Consider the following 13398-nt stretch of genomic DNA (forward strand, 5'->3'; position numbering starts at 1 on the left):
CTCATAGATAAAGAGAACAAACAGTTATTTGCAGAGAAAAGGGGCACGGGCAAAATAGATAAAGGAAATTGAGAGATACAAACATCAAATTATAAAATAATTAAGTCATGAGGAGGAAAATACAGCATAGGGAATATAGTCCATAGCATTATAATAACAGTATATGGTGACAGACAGTACTTACACTTATCATAGTGAGTACTGTATATTGCATAGAACTGCCAAATCACTGTATTGTACAAGTAAAAACAATATAACATTGTATGTTAACTATATTGCAATAATAGAAAGGTTTTAAAAACTTCAAAAAAAAATCAGCTAGATTTTTCTTTCTCTCTCCTTCTCTTTGGCTAACTACTTTAGGAAAAGCAAACTGGAAAAGAAAATTCTAGTTTGGTACATGGATAGTTTCTAAGAAACATCAATGTTAGTATACCAGACCAGAGCATACAAAACTTGAGTTGAGCTCAGTCTTTTAAAAAAAAAAAATTGCATAGCCTTGACAAACCATGCTATTTCCCTTCTTAAACGATTCCTAAATTTCCTTCAAATTAAGACAAACTAGTGTACATGATCATATGTATCAGGTTAAGAATAATCATTTTCATGCCTAGAAGCAAATCTTAGAAACAAACAAATTAGAGAAGCCCAATAATAATACTATATATTTTTAAACATATCTTTTAAAACCAATGAAAGATCTGTTCACTGAGGTAAAGTTTATCTGAGTATATAAGAGGAAATAAACATCTCAAGGCAGCCATCAGAAAGCTCTTTATGGTTATTTTGTTTCTAATAGTTTCATAATTCTGTATGACTTACTAAAAAATAGCTTTATTAGTAAATAACTGTCAAAAGTGTAAAAATAACTAGTATACATCCAATTTCATAAAAGTTGCGTTAAATGCATTCATTATTTTGATGTCTCATGTGATTATATCATTACCATTTTACTAATACAAGGATTTCTCAGACTGGTAGTTTCCAAACAGATTGTATTATTAAAACTTGTGTTTATAAACAATAATGCAAATTGCTCATTTTTAAAACCACCAAACTATACTGCCAGAGAAATACAATAAAAAGTATCGAGTTTAAAAACTGAGAAAATAGGTTAATGGGGAGAAGCACTGGGTTATTAACTAATATAATTCTGCTACATAGAAACAAGTATGCATTTTGCAAAAATGCAAAAGTCAATTTATTCTTTTTAAAAGATTTATTCTAATCTTGAGAGATTTAAAGAGAGATAGAGGAGGGGAGACAAAGGGAGGGAGAGTCTTAAGCAGACTCCATGCTGAGCGCAGAGCACGATGTGGGGCTCAATCTCATGACAGTGAGATCATGACCTGAGCCAAAACCAAGAGCTGATGCTTAACCAACTGTATCACCCAGATACCCCTAAAAGTACATTTATATGTTTTTATAGCAATCGATTGATAAAGAAAAAATACCCCAGATATGAATCAAAACACAAATGAGAAAACCATAAATTCTACTTTGTACTGGGATCTATCTTCCATTGCTTATTCCTTAATTCCTATTCTATCAAGTACATAATACTTTTTTTTTTCTTTTAAGATTAAATTATTTATTCCAGAGTGAGAGAGAGAGAGAGAGAGAGAGAATGAGAGTGGGGGCAGAAGGAAAGAACCCCCGGGGCAGACTCCCTGCTGAATGTGGAGCCACACCACAGAGCTCTAGCCCATGACCCATGAGATAATGACCTGAACCAAAACCAAGAGCTCAAGGCTTAACTGACTGAGCTACCCAGGTGTCCCTGTATTGTCTTTTATAAAGCATTTCATTTAAAAAGATTTTAAAGTGGGATGCCTGAGTGGCTCAGTTGGTTGAGCGGCTGCCTTTGGCTCAGGTCATGATCCCAGCATCCTGGGATTGAGTCCCACATCAGGCTCCTTGCTCCACAGGGAGCCTACTTCTCCCTCTGCCACTCTGTCTGCCTGTGCTCACTCTCTCTCTCTCTCTCTCTCTCACACACAAATAAAGAAATAAAGCAGTACTTCAACATCTTTTTTTTTTTTTAAATTTTATTTATTTAAGTACTGCTTGATAGTTGACCTAAGAGCATTCAGTTTCACAAAAGAAAATAATTAAAGAAAAGCTATCAAAGTGAAAATATGGAAGATAGAGATTTGGAATGGTTAAAAAGCAATAAAAGACTTTACATTCCAGCAATGTTATAGATTATTGAGATGAAAACATTTATAGGGTTCTGAGAGTCAATTATCATATGGTTTCACTCACTTGTGGCACATAAGGAATAACATGGAAGACATTGGGAGATAGAGAGAAGTGAGTTGGGGGAAATTGGAAGGGGAGAAAACCATGAGAGACTGTGGACTCTGAGAAACAAACTGAGGGTTTTGGAGGAGACCGGGGCTGGGAGGGTGGGTGAGACTGGTAGTAGGTATTATGGAGGGCATGCATTGCATGGAGCACTGGGTGTGGTGCATAAACAATGAATTCTGGAACACTGAACAGAAAAAATAAAATAAAAACATTCATAGGGTTTTGTTTACATGAGTCTTTATGAAAACTGAACATCTAACACTCTTGTGCTATGTTGCTTTATATATTATTATTTATAATTTATGTATTATACATCAATGAAAGGTTACAAAACATATAGGATTCAGCTAACATAATACTTAAGAAGAAAGAAATTTAAATAAACAAGAGACTGAAAAAAGAGAACTAAAAAGAAAATACTAGGGGAAAAAAGGAGTAAAAAAGTCTCCCAAATTACAAGTGATAAAATAAGCTAAAAGCAATAAACAATGAAACAAAGACACAAAAAAGATGAGATGATCCACATAGACAAAAGTTTTTGAAAAATAAAAACATGAAAAAAACTCTTGTGATAGAACAAGAAAAAAGATACAAAAGTATTAGAAATATATAAGGAAACATGGCTAAACATTCAGCAACTATTACTATTAATTAAGAAGAGGATACGGTAAAAAAAAATTCTTGTAAATAAAATTAAAAATTAAGATAAAATATCACTAATACCAGTTCAAGAAGGTAAAGGTAGCATAAAATTGAATAGAATAAAAGTCATTTAAAGGAATCAATCAGTGTTTAAAATCTACCCTTAAAAATTAAAAGATAAACACATAAAACAAAAGCAACAAGACTAGATAGGGGTTTTTTTGTTTGTTTTTTTGTTTTTCTTTAAAGATTTTATTTATTTATTTGACAGACAGAGATCACAAGTAGGCAGAGAGGCAGGCAGAGAGAAAGGGGGAAGCAGGTGGAGAGCTGGATTCGGGTCTCGATCCTAGGACCTGAGATCATGAGATCTGAGATCATGACCTGATCTAAAGGCAGAAGCTTAATTAACCTACTGAGCCACCCAGGTGCCCCTAGATAGTATTAAAGGTAAATTCTATTAACCATTCAAGAGACAGATAATCCATATAAACAAGCTGTTTTATAGAATGATAAGCTATTTTGAAAGATACAAATAGATACAACACTGCTCAACTCATTTCATGAGGCTAACAAATCCTTACAATGACACCAAGGCAAGGACATTATGAGAACGAGAAATCATAGGTCACACTGACTTATAAAAAGAGAGATAAAATCCTAAGTATAATATTGGAAAATAAATACAATATGTGTATATAATCATATAACAATGTTTACCACAATAGAGCTGGGCTAATAGCAAAAATGGAAAGTTTAACACTAGATAATACATTAGTAATATTCTCCATGTTAACTGATTTCAGCTGAAAAAAATTGGAAGTCCTCAACAGATACATGAAAAAAGTTATAATCAATATCCATTGATTCTTAAAGAGTGAGACAAAGAAGAAGAGAAGGGAAGGAGGAGAGAAAAGAGACAAAGCAGAAGGAGGGAAATAGCAATAGAAAAGAACCTTCTTACATTGTTGATGGTAGCAAACAGAAAAAGAAAATTATCCTTAATTGTGAAAAATCATGAACAAGACAATCACTATAATCAGAAATCCAGGTAATATAGAGAGACAAGGGGAGACAGGACATAGGAATTGAAAGAAAAAAAAAGTTATGAGTATGATTCACAAATAATATATCACAAATAATATAACACAACAAATAATTAGAATCAGTATAAGATTTTTTCATAAGAGCTCAGCAAAGTTACAATTTATAAAGACTATATACAAAAATCATAAATTACTGTAGCAATAAAAATTTTTAAACATCTATAAATACCATGAATACATAAAAATATATGCAACTTCTTACAGAACTTTTTTAAGAGAATAGATTATTACAATAAAATAAGAGCAGTAGTTAATGGGCATTTTGGGGAGAGCTACAGAATATCCAATAAAATCCAAAATATGTATGTGTCAGAAACATCAGTTTCACTGTTAGTTATATGAACTAGTGAAACATCCTCTATGTAAACAAAACACTCAAAAAGCTATTTAACGAAAGCAAAAATTTTACAAACTTGGAAAAAAAGTCCAAAGTTCTGTATGTACATCATAATTCATTCATCAGTGAAATATAATGAGGTTAAAATGTGTAGGCAATGAAGGACACTTGGATGGTTGGATGGTTCAGTGTGTTGAGGCCCCCCTTCTTGGTTTTGGCTCAGGTTGTGGGATCTATCCCACTTGGGGCTCTGCATTCACTACAGGGTCTGCTTGGGATTCTTTCTCCCTACCTCTCCTTCCCTCTCTGCTCTCCCCACTTCCCATTCACTCTCTCTTTCTCTCTAAAATAAATAAATAAACAAAATCTTTTAAAAAAATCTGTGGACAGAGATAAATTTACATAAGGTTTTAAAACATTCAAGGGGCACCCAGGTGGCTCAGTCAGTTAAGGATCTGCTTCAGCTCAGGTCATTATCTCAGTGTCCTTGGATCAAACCCCAAGTAGGGCTCCCTGCTCAGTGGGTAGTCTACTTCTCCCTCTCCCACTGCCCCACCCCCCTGCTCATGCTCTCCCTCTCTCTCTCTCAAATAGATTAAAAAAAAAATTCAAATTAATAGCTGATACTACTTAAGGAAAATATACAATATATATATTTTTTCATGTTTCTTAATAAGAAACATCAAAATATCAAATTCTTTGGTTATCTGGTGGAAACAAGAAAGACATACAACTGAGAATGCTTGCACAGAGGTATTTAATTGGATCGATCTGTGCATAGCATACAGTTGGGTCTTGCTTTTTTACCCAGTCTGAAAATACTTGGCTTAAACAGAGTGTAAAGGGGGGACCTGGGTGGCACAGTTGGTTAAGCAACTGAGTGGTTTGGCTCAGCTCATTATCTCAGGGTCATGAACTTGAGTCCCACATCAAGCTCCCCACTTGGCACAGAGTCTGTTTGAGTTTCTCTCTCCCTCTGCCCCTTTCCCCTCTCAAATAAATAAATAAAACATTTTATTTATTCATAAATATATATATAAATGGAGTGTGAGAATCACTTTATTTAATGGAATTGTTTGTGTTTATATCTACTATCATGAAATTTATGTTCTATTCTTTTCCTTGTTCTTTACTTTCTGCTTTGCAATTAATTGAACACATTTTAGTATTCTATTCTATCTTCCCTTTTAATTTGTAGTTATTCCTTCTTGTTTCATATTTTTAGTGGTCACTCTAGAATTTATAATGTCCATATATTTCTTGTCACAGTCTATCTTCAAATAATCTGCTACTACTACAGTAAACTTCCATTTTCCTTCCCCAATCCTTTGGGACATTATTATGTCACATGTTACATCTACATGTATAATAAATAAGCCATAGCCAATATATTTGCTTTAAACAAATATATTTTTCAAAGTTTTAAAAATGAGAAAAATGTTTTTCATATTTATCAACATATTTCCTATTTCCAGTTCTTTTTATTCATTCATAGATTGATGTTTAATTTTCCTTTTTTCTGAAGAACTTCCTTTAACATTTCTTGCAGTGTAAGTTTTTGGCAACAAATTCTCTCAGCTGGTTTTTTAGATACATAAGTATTTGTTTTGTCTTTCATGTTTAAAGAATATTTTTGCTGGGTATAGAATTTTTTTTTTCAGTACTTGAAATATGTCACTCCTTTGTCTTCTAGTTGGCATAGTATTGAAGAACATTCTTTAAATTAATTTTTTTTCTTTACTTCATATAAATCCCCTGCTGTGACTATTTTAGATTTCTTTTATCCATGTTTTCAACAATTTAATTTTTATGTGCTTAGGTGTCTGTTTATGTTTTATCCTAGTAGGGGGTCTTTGGACAGTTCAACTAGCCTTATCAGAGAACCTGGGTTCCACCCTACCCTGATCTTGCTAACAATGACAATAAGAAAATATTTTTGTAATATTTGTAATATAATTCTAATCTGAATTCTGCTGTAACTGTGAAATATAGACAACTAGCTTTTGTCTACACTAGTAAAGAATACTGACCTGGTTGAATACTCACATTTGAAAAGCAACACATCCATATGATCAATGTTCTTCAGTACAACTCTAAGACTCAATTAACAAAGGTATCCAACAGAATGATAGCTATTGTTTCTTATATTAATTTTGATTGAGTTATTTCCCTGTCAGTAAAAAAAAAAAAAAAATATGCAAATTTTGAAGAGACTCTAAGAACCAAGGAGAATACATTACCTAAAGATTAAATTTGACAAACATTCAATGAGTTCAAACTGTGGCTTTGGTTCTATCAAAGGCACCTTTACATGATAAAGAATTGTTAAAGATGTTATCCAGATGCAATTGCTATAAATCATCCTTAGACCCAACTTACATACTTCTCCATATTCACTGCCTACTATAGCCTCAGTCCTTGCTCAATGGTCAACACCAGCCAATACCTTCAACTCATCTTCTAACACCACTTTCTGTTTTGAGTTCCTCTAAGTGTAAGGGTAAATTACAGCTTCCACTACTACCTCCACTGTCACGGACATACATAATCCTACACCCACAGGAAGCCTGGCTCCTCCCAACACTTCCAAGAGTCTAATGAAGCCACAGAGTACACATTGTGAGATTTGACTTCCCCAACAATGATCTGAAAAGTACAAGGACAATAACATACCACGAGATGAGCTTTGACCAATGGGAAACAAAAGACAGGAAGATGCAGGTAGATAAATTTCTTTCTTTCTCAGTTCAGATATATTGACCTTTGAACAACATGGGTTAGGGATGCCAACCCACAGTCAAAAATCCATGTATAACTTTTAATTCCCCCAAAACTTAACTACTAAAAGTTAACAGTTGAATGGAAGCCTTGCCAATAAAATAAACAGGATAAACAGTCAATTACCACAATTTTCTATGTTATATGTGTTATATACTGTATTCTTACCATAAAGCTACAAAAAATACTATGTTTATTGAAAAAAAATCCACATATTTTAAATACACAGTTCAAACCCATGTTGTTCAAGAGTTAGCTGTAATTGGTTCTGTACAGCATGTCTGGAGATTTCCCACTTGACTAAAAAAAAGTCTATGTTTTCTGATGCAGCTGTGGCCAGCCCAGTAACCACCTTGTATTTGTCTTTCTTTATATGATTTTTGGTTTGTTTGTTTGTTTTTTTATCCCTCTAGTATTGTACCCAAGCTTAACCTGTACATCTAAATCTGATGACCTTATAATTCATTATTATATTCCTGTCACATCAATTCCTAAATATATTACAGCTTTTTGCGATTAACTGGGATACTGTGTGATTTCTTAAAAACAGTTGTGAATGTCAAACAGAGACCCAGAGTAACTTTGCCTAGAAATTCACAAGCTGCTTTTCAAAAATAGGAACCTCAGTGTGTGGATTCCCTATGTCTATCCTGTTCTAAAGGCAGATAAGAAAAAACTATGATAGGGGCACCTGGGTGGCTCAGTGGGTTAAAGCCTCTGCCTTTGGCTCAGGTCATGATCCTGGGGTCCTGGGATCGAACCTGGTGGTGTCAGGCTCTCTGCTCAACAGGGGGCCTGCTTCCCTTCCTCTCTCTCAGTCTACCTCTCCGCCTACTTGTGATCTCTATCTGTCAAATAAATAAATAAAATCTTAAAAAAAAAACTATGATAATAGTTGCAGAGATGTAGGAAGCGGTATGTCAAATGTAAATACAAAAATCTTAAGTGGGTATAGCAAGAAAGACCTCATATTAGCTACAAAAATAATGAGGTGATCTTGAGAACAGAGTAAATCAAAGTTTGAGTATGGGCAGAACCTGTGAATATGATGAAATATAACTTCTATGATTATGTTAAATTAAATACCAAAAGAAGTTTCACAGATTTAATTAATGTCTATATCAGCTGACTTTAAAATAGGGATATTTTCAAACTGGGACTCATCTAATAATAAGAGCACTTTAAATCTTGGTTTAGAGGTCAGACAAGTTAGAAAGATTCAAACTAAAAGGGATTTGATGCCTGAGAAATTCTCCACTGCTGGATAGGGCCATGTGGCAAGACATATGAGTGTCTTAAAGGAGCTAAGAGGAAAGGAGGATTTCAATCCTACAACCACAAAAAACTAGATTCAGACAACAACATATCTGATTTTTTTTAAAGATTTTATTTATTTATTTGACAAAGAGAGATCACAGTAGGCAGAGAGGCAAGCAGAGAGAGAGGAAGGGAAGCAGGCCCCCTGCTGAGCAGAGAGCCCGATGCGGGACACCATCCCAGGACCCTGAGATCATGACCTGAGCTGAAGGCAGCAGCTTAACCCACTGAGCCACCCAGGCGCCCAACATATCTGATTTTAAATGAAGATTCTTCCACAGAGCCTTGAACACCCTGGTATGATTTCAGGTTTGTAAGACCCTGAGCAGAGAACCCAGCCAGACCACACTGGACTTCTGACCTGCAAAACTGGGAGCTAATAAATGGTTGTTGCTTTAAGTCACCAAGTTCATGGTAATTGGCTATGTAGCAATAGAAAATTAATTAATATATACCTGGAAATGGGTCATCTGATATCTAATTATTGAATCAGTTAAACATAGCTATGCAGGCTATTACTAGCAATTATTTTTAAAGACAAAGAATGTTAAATCCTTTCTTAAACTATATTCTTATTAGTAAGTTAAAATGTCACTATTTTAACATATGTTTTAGAGGCTTCTATTTTAGAATCAATTTTTATTCTCCTATAAAATGGCATTAGTAGTCTGCAAGTTTTCTCTCTTTCCCACTGGCTAATTTTCAACAGTGTTGATAAAATCCTCCTTCAGGTAAGTTAACATTTTACCTCTGAATCAGGTCCTCTAGAAGATATTTCCAAAAGAGAATGATTATTGTCAGTAATTTGCTATTTGCCCCTGTGAACAAATAGAATTATGATCACTGATGTTCATAATAAAAGGCCACAAGCACAGGAAATACATAAATGTTTTCTGATTAAAAATTCAATTATTTTAATATAGTTTATAAATATATTTTATTTCATTTTCTTTTATACTCCATTACATCTACCTTTAAATTACTAAACACCATGTCATATAATAAGTGTCAGCCATGTCATATAATAAAAAAGTTCATTTTATTTCTGCCCCAGATCTTTGTATCTGAACTTATATGTCTTCAGATAAGTAAGGTATTGATAGAAAAAAATATCTTTTCATCTTTATTATTTTTAAATAATTTGAAAAACATACTTTGGATCTCTTGGCTAAAGAAATAGAAAATGAATATAGATGACCCCAGTCACATGGTTCTTAAATGCTCACTCATATAGGCATCCATTGGGAACATGCAGCAATTACAAGAAAACAGGGAACAGTAATGTGCATGATTTTTACTTGCATAGCTTCATACCTTCTATAGAATCACTTGCTTTGTTACATGGTGAGAAGACAGAGCAACAGAATGCTAGCACCTTTCATTAAGTGCTTCATGTTGATTTGGTTCTTAATTTTGAGAATTGCTTTTAAATTTTTACTAGACCTACCTTAGGCAAACACTCAAGCAAGGAAAGAATGACATTTGTGTGATGAAAATGAAAAGCATTCCTTATAAAAAGATAGAGAGAAGCGATAACCAACAAAGAATTCCCATATCCTCCACTTTACACTTTGAACGCTGAGTATCAGTACAAAGACTAAGGGAATAATAAAAGATGTGTAATAAACTGAACAGATAAAATCAATTAAAGGTATTCATGTTCTATGTAATTAAAGAGAGAGAGTGATAATTTTGTGAATTAAAGATTGAAGTTTAAAGGGTTTACTCAGAAAAACAGATAATCTCTGGAAATAAACTATACTAATAATGGTTTATGTCAAAGATTTAGCAATATGCTAGTCTTCATGATGTTAAAATAGTTTAATTGTAAGTGCTGAAAGACAGGAAATAAAATTTTTTTTAAAGATTTACTTTATTACTTTATTTATTTATTTGAGAGAGCGAGAACCACCAAGGGGTGGGAGGTGGAGGAGAAGAGGGAGATGGACAAGCAGACTGCATGCTGAGCACAAAGCCTGGTACAGGGCTCTATTCTGCCATCCTGAGATCATGAGCTGAGCACAAATCAAGAGTCCAGTGCCTAACCAACTGAGCCACCCAGGTGCTCCCAGCAATAAAAACTTTTAAGTAAAAGTGTTGGTTTCAATTATTAAGAAGAAAAAATATACAAGTCTGACAATCATAATTTGCATAAAATTTCATATTCAAGAAGATAAGTAGTGGGGTTTGCTTTAATTTGACAAGCAGGATGTATAAATTATCTCTACATAAATCAGTAATTACATTTATTCACAGTAAATCAATGTATTTACTACAAAAACACCCTTCTTTATGAAAAAACGTTTATGTGTGGGTGCATATACAGAACAAATATGTACAAAGACTTTATGTGTGTACAAGCATAGATATTCATTCTAGTCTTATCATGCACCCAAATAGCTCCATGTATTAAGTTTAAGTATAAAATAAAATTAATTTTCAATTAAATTATTTTTAAAAACCTTACTAAACTACATCCACAGAAATATCCAGCAGCTTCTTTTAAAAACAGAAGCAAAGAACAGAAAATTAAAAAGAAAAATATATGTCTGATATTAAATAACATAACTATTAAAACAAAACAAAACAAAACAAAAAACCCTTAATTTCCCAGTGAAAAAGATGCTCTGGGCAGAAAGAAAATGACTAAAATGCCAAAATACAAAGTTAGAAAATGGTTTGTTTAATAAAATGGGCTAACTCTTAATAAAAATCTACTATACTTCCTAGAATACTTTGATGATATGAAAACGATGAGTAAATTATTTTTCAAGTGTGATGTATCTAGGAAAAAGATCAGTGAAACAAAAAGAGTAATATCATCACAGCATACAAACAGAAAATTCACATATAGAAGGAAAAAATCACAGTTTACATTGCATTCATGTTTAAAATCAAACATCACTTTTCACATTCTGAAGATCCCCCCCCCCAAATATGGAAAGAAAAACAAGCCAGGGCTTTAATATAATATTTTTTTCCAACCTGGAACAGCTGCAAAAAACAAATCTTGCTGGAGATAAGCTTGGTTATAAATATCAACATTCCCTTTAAATAAGGGAGTCCAGTTTTCATACCATCTGCCTCTTTCTAAAAGGGAAAAAAATATGAAAATCATAAACTAGGACATCCTCTTTCAAATAAGGCATTTAAAAATGAATGTAGTAAAAAGGCTATGAACTCTTCTGAGCCCCCGCCTTTAAACTAGCCCTGTTTAGCTCAGATCAGAAAACGGGATTTCATGAAAGTAAGCAACTCTTAATCAATGAATAAAGTATCTAAAGCAATTAATAAAGAAACAAATGTTCTCAAACTTTTTCACATTTATTGGCCATAACCATAATTTCTGATAGGATCATATTTCTCCTTAATGCATCATACTCCTTACTGTTCATTTTTTAACTACACTTGTCACTTTTGTTACCTCTACTTCTTTCCAAAACCTTTTTACAGCCTGTGCCAAAGACTTTCGTTATCTCTTCTATACAAAAATCTAGTTACTAACAGAACTGGACTTTTCTTTTAATACAGATTCTATCCTCTGCAAAAATCTTTCCAATGTCTTTCTCAACACTGTGGTCTTATACGCAAGTTTGGATTTTATCTTAAAACCGTCTTTCTTCTTTTGCCCTTAATTATTTTTCATTCTTTGTTAATGACCTTGTGATTGAACATTTTAATTTTTCACTGTACCACATCATTACTACTTCAATAATGAAGTCCATAAACCGTATCCATTATTTAACTCCTTAAAGCATTCATAAGAGAGAATTAATGAAAGATGGCCTACCAAATCAAGCAGTGCAGAGTGGTCTACTGGTGATGAATACATAAAGGAAGATCCTGTATAGCAATACTAAGATCACTTAAGAGAAAGTAGAAGAAACCCAAGACAGAGAGAAATAGCGTCCTCTATTTTAACAATATATGTAAACATTTAGTCAATTTCTGGAATTACAGTGGTAGGATTCTGAAAAGCTACTATGACAAAGGCACCTAGGAAGCCCTGACATAATTCATTCGCATATTTATTCTCTCCCTTCCTCTTTTTCTCATACACATATAAAGACACACTGATATAGCTGAACAAAAAGAGCAAAATTGAATCTTCAATCATAAGCATTTCCTGTTATTTTAAGGTATTAAGACTACACTTAACTGTGTCCTTCATAGGAAAAATATGTCCAAAGACTTTTTTTAATTCACTTTCATTCCATTTTAGCCATAGACCACCCAGATCTTTAATTACACAAAACAAAGTTCTTTTACAAATGACAAATGACAATTAATTGCTTTCTTGGAATGCTGCATCTTCAGTGTATAAGAAGGGAGGAGAGGAAGAGATGTCTTCAAAATAATGGTCAATAATATTTAATCTCAAATTAATTATTTAAAATAAATGACCATTTTATATCAATATTTCATCCTTTTCATGATTTGATATAGGCACTACAAATGATGTAAACAATTAGATTATCAGTGTTGCAAAAGAAAAGTTGTTTTACTTTAGATCTACCAACTATTTAAAAATATTAAAAGAAAATATTAAAAAGGATTTTTCATATTAAATGCAGTCTATTGTTTATTTTCTGAATTCTATCCACTAGAACATAGTACCACAAGAGTAGGGATCTTTGTTTTTATATATTAAGAATCCAAAACAATTAGAAAACGGTGGCACACATGTTTTTGAGCAAACATTTTTCAGAAGGCAGTTACATTAAGTTAAATCACCCATATTTTATGGTTCATTATCATAAACAATTAAAAATGCTTTGAGTTTTAAAATATTACTATAAATTCTCTCTTATAGGAATATGAGACTGATAAAAGGTGGGTTAACTCTTCTCTATTTTAATCCACTTCCTTTCTGGTTCTATCACTTTTTAATTGTTTACCAAGCTAAAC

At 33.0% G+C, this 13398-nt stretch overlaps 1 protein-coding gene across 9 annotated transcripts in view; it reads right to left on the reverse strand.

The window, feature by feature from the left end:
• The window catches only part of TRIQK (triple QxxK/R motif containing), a 102164-nt gene that overhangs the window by 73539 nt on the left and 15227 nt on the right, over window positions 1-13398 (reverse strand). For 2 of the 9 annotated variants that reach the window (XM_032316239.1, XM_032316237.1), the window contains 2 exons: window positions 9239-9308; window positions 6442-6565 (listed from right to left, as the gene is read on the reverse strand). The exons of 5 other annotated variants lie outside the window; for them this stretch is intronic. Coding sequence is in view for 2 of the 4 variants with exons in the window: in XM_032316237.1 (XP_032172128.1) it covers window positions 6442-6459 (18 nt within the window). In the remaining 2 variants the exon portion in view is untranslated. Of the gene's footprint in view, window positions 1-6441; window positions 6566-9238; window positions 9309-11475; window positions 11581-13398 lie in introns of all 9 variants that reach the window. 2 more of the 9 variants (XM_032316236.1, XM_032316242.1) reach the window with 2 other exon arrangements.

The sequence above is a fragment of the Mustela erminea genome, chromosome 16 (assembly GCF_009829155.1).
Source record: "Mustela erminea isolate mMusErm1 chromosome 16, mMusErm1.Pri, whole genome shotgun sequence".
Classification (NCBI taxonomy): domain Eukaryota; kingdom Metazoa; phylum Chordata; class Mammalia; order Carnivora; family Mustelidae; genus Mustela; species Mustela erminea.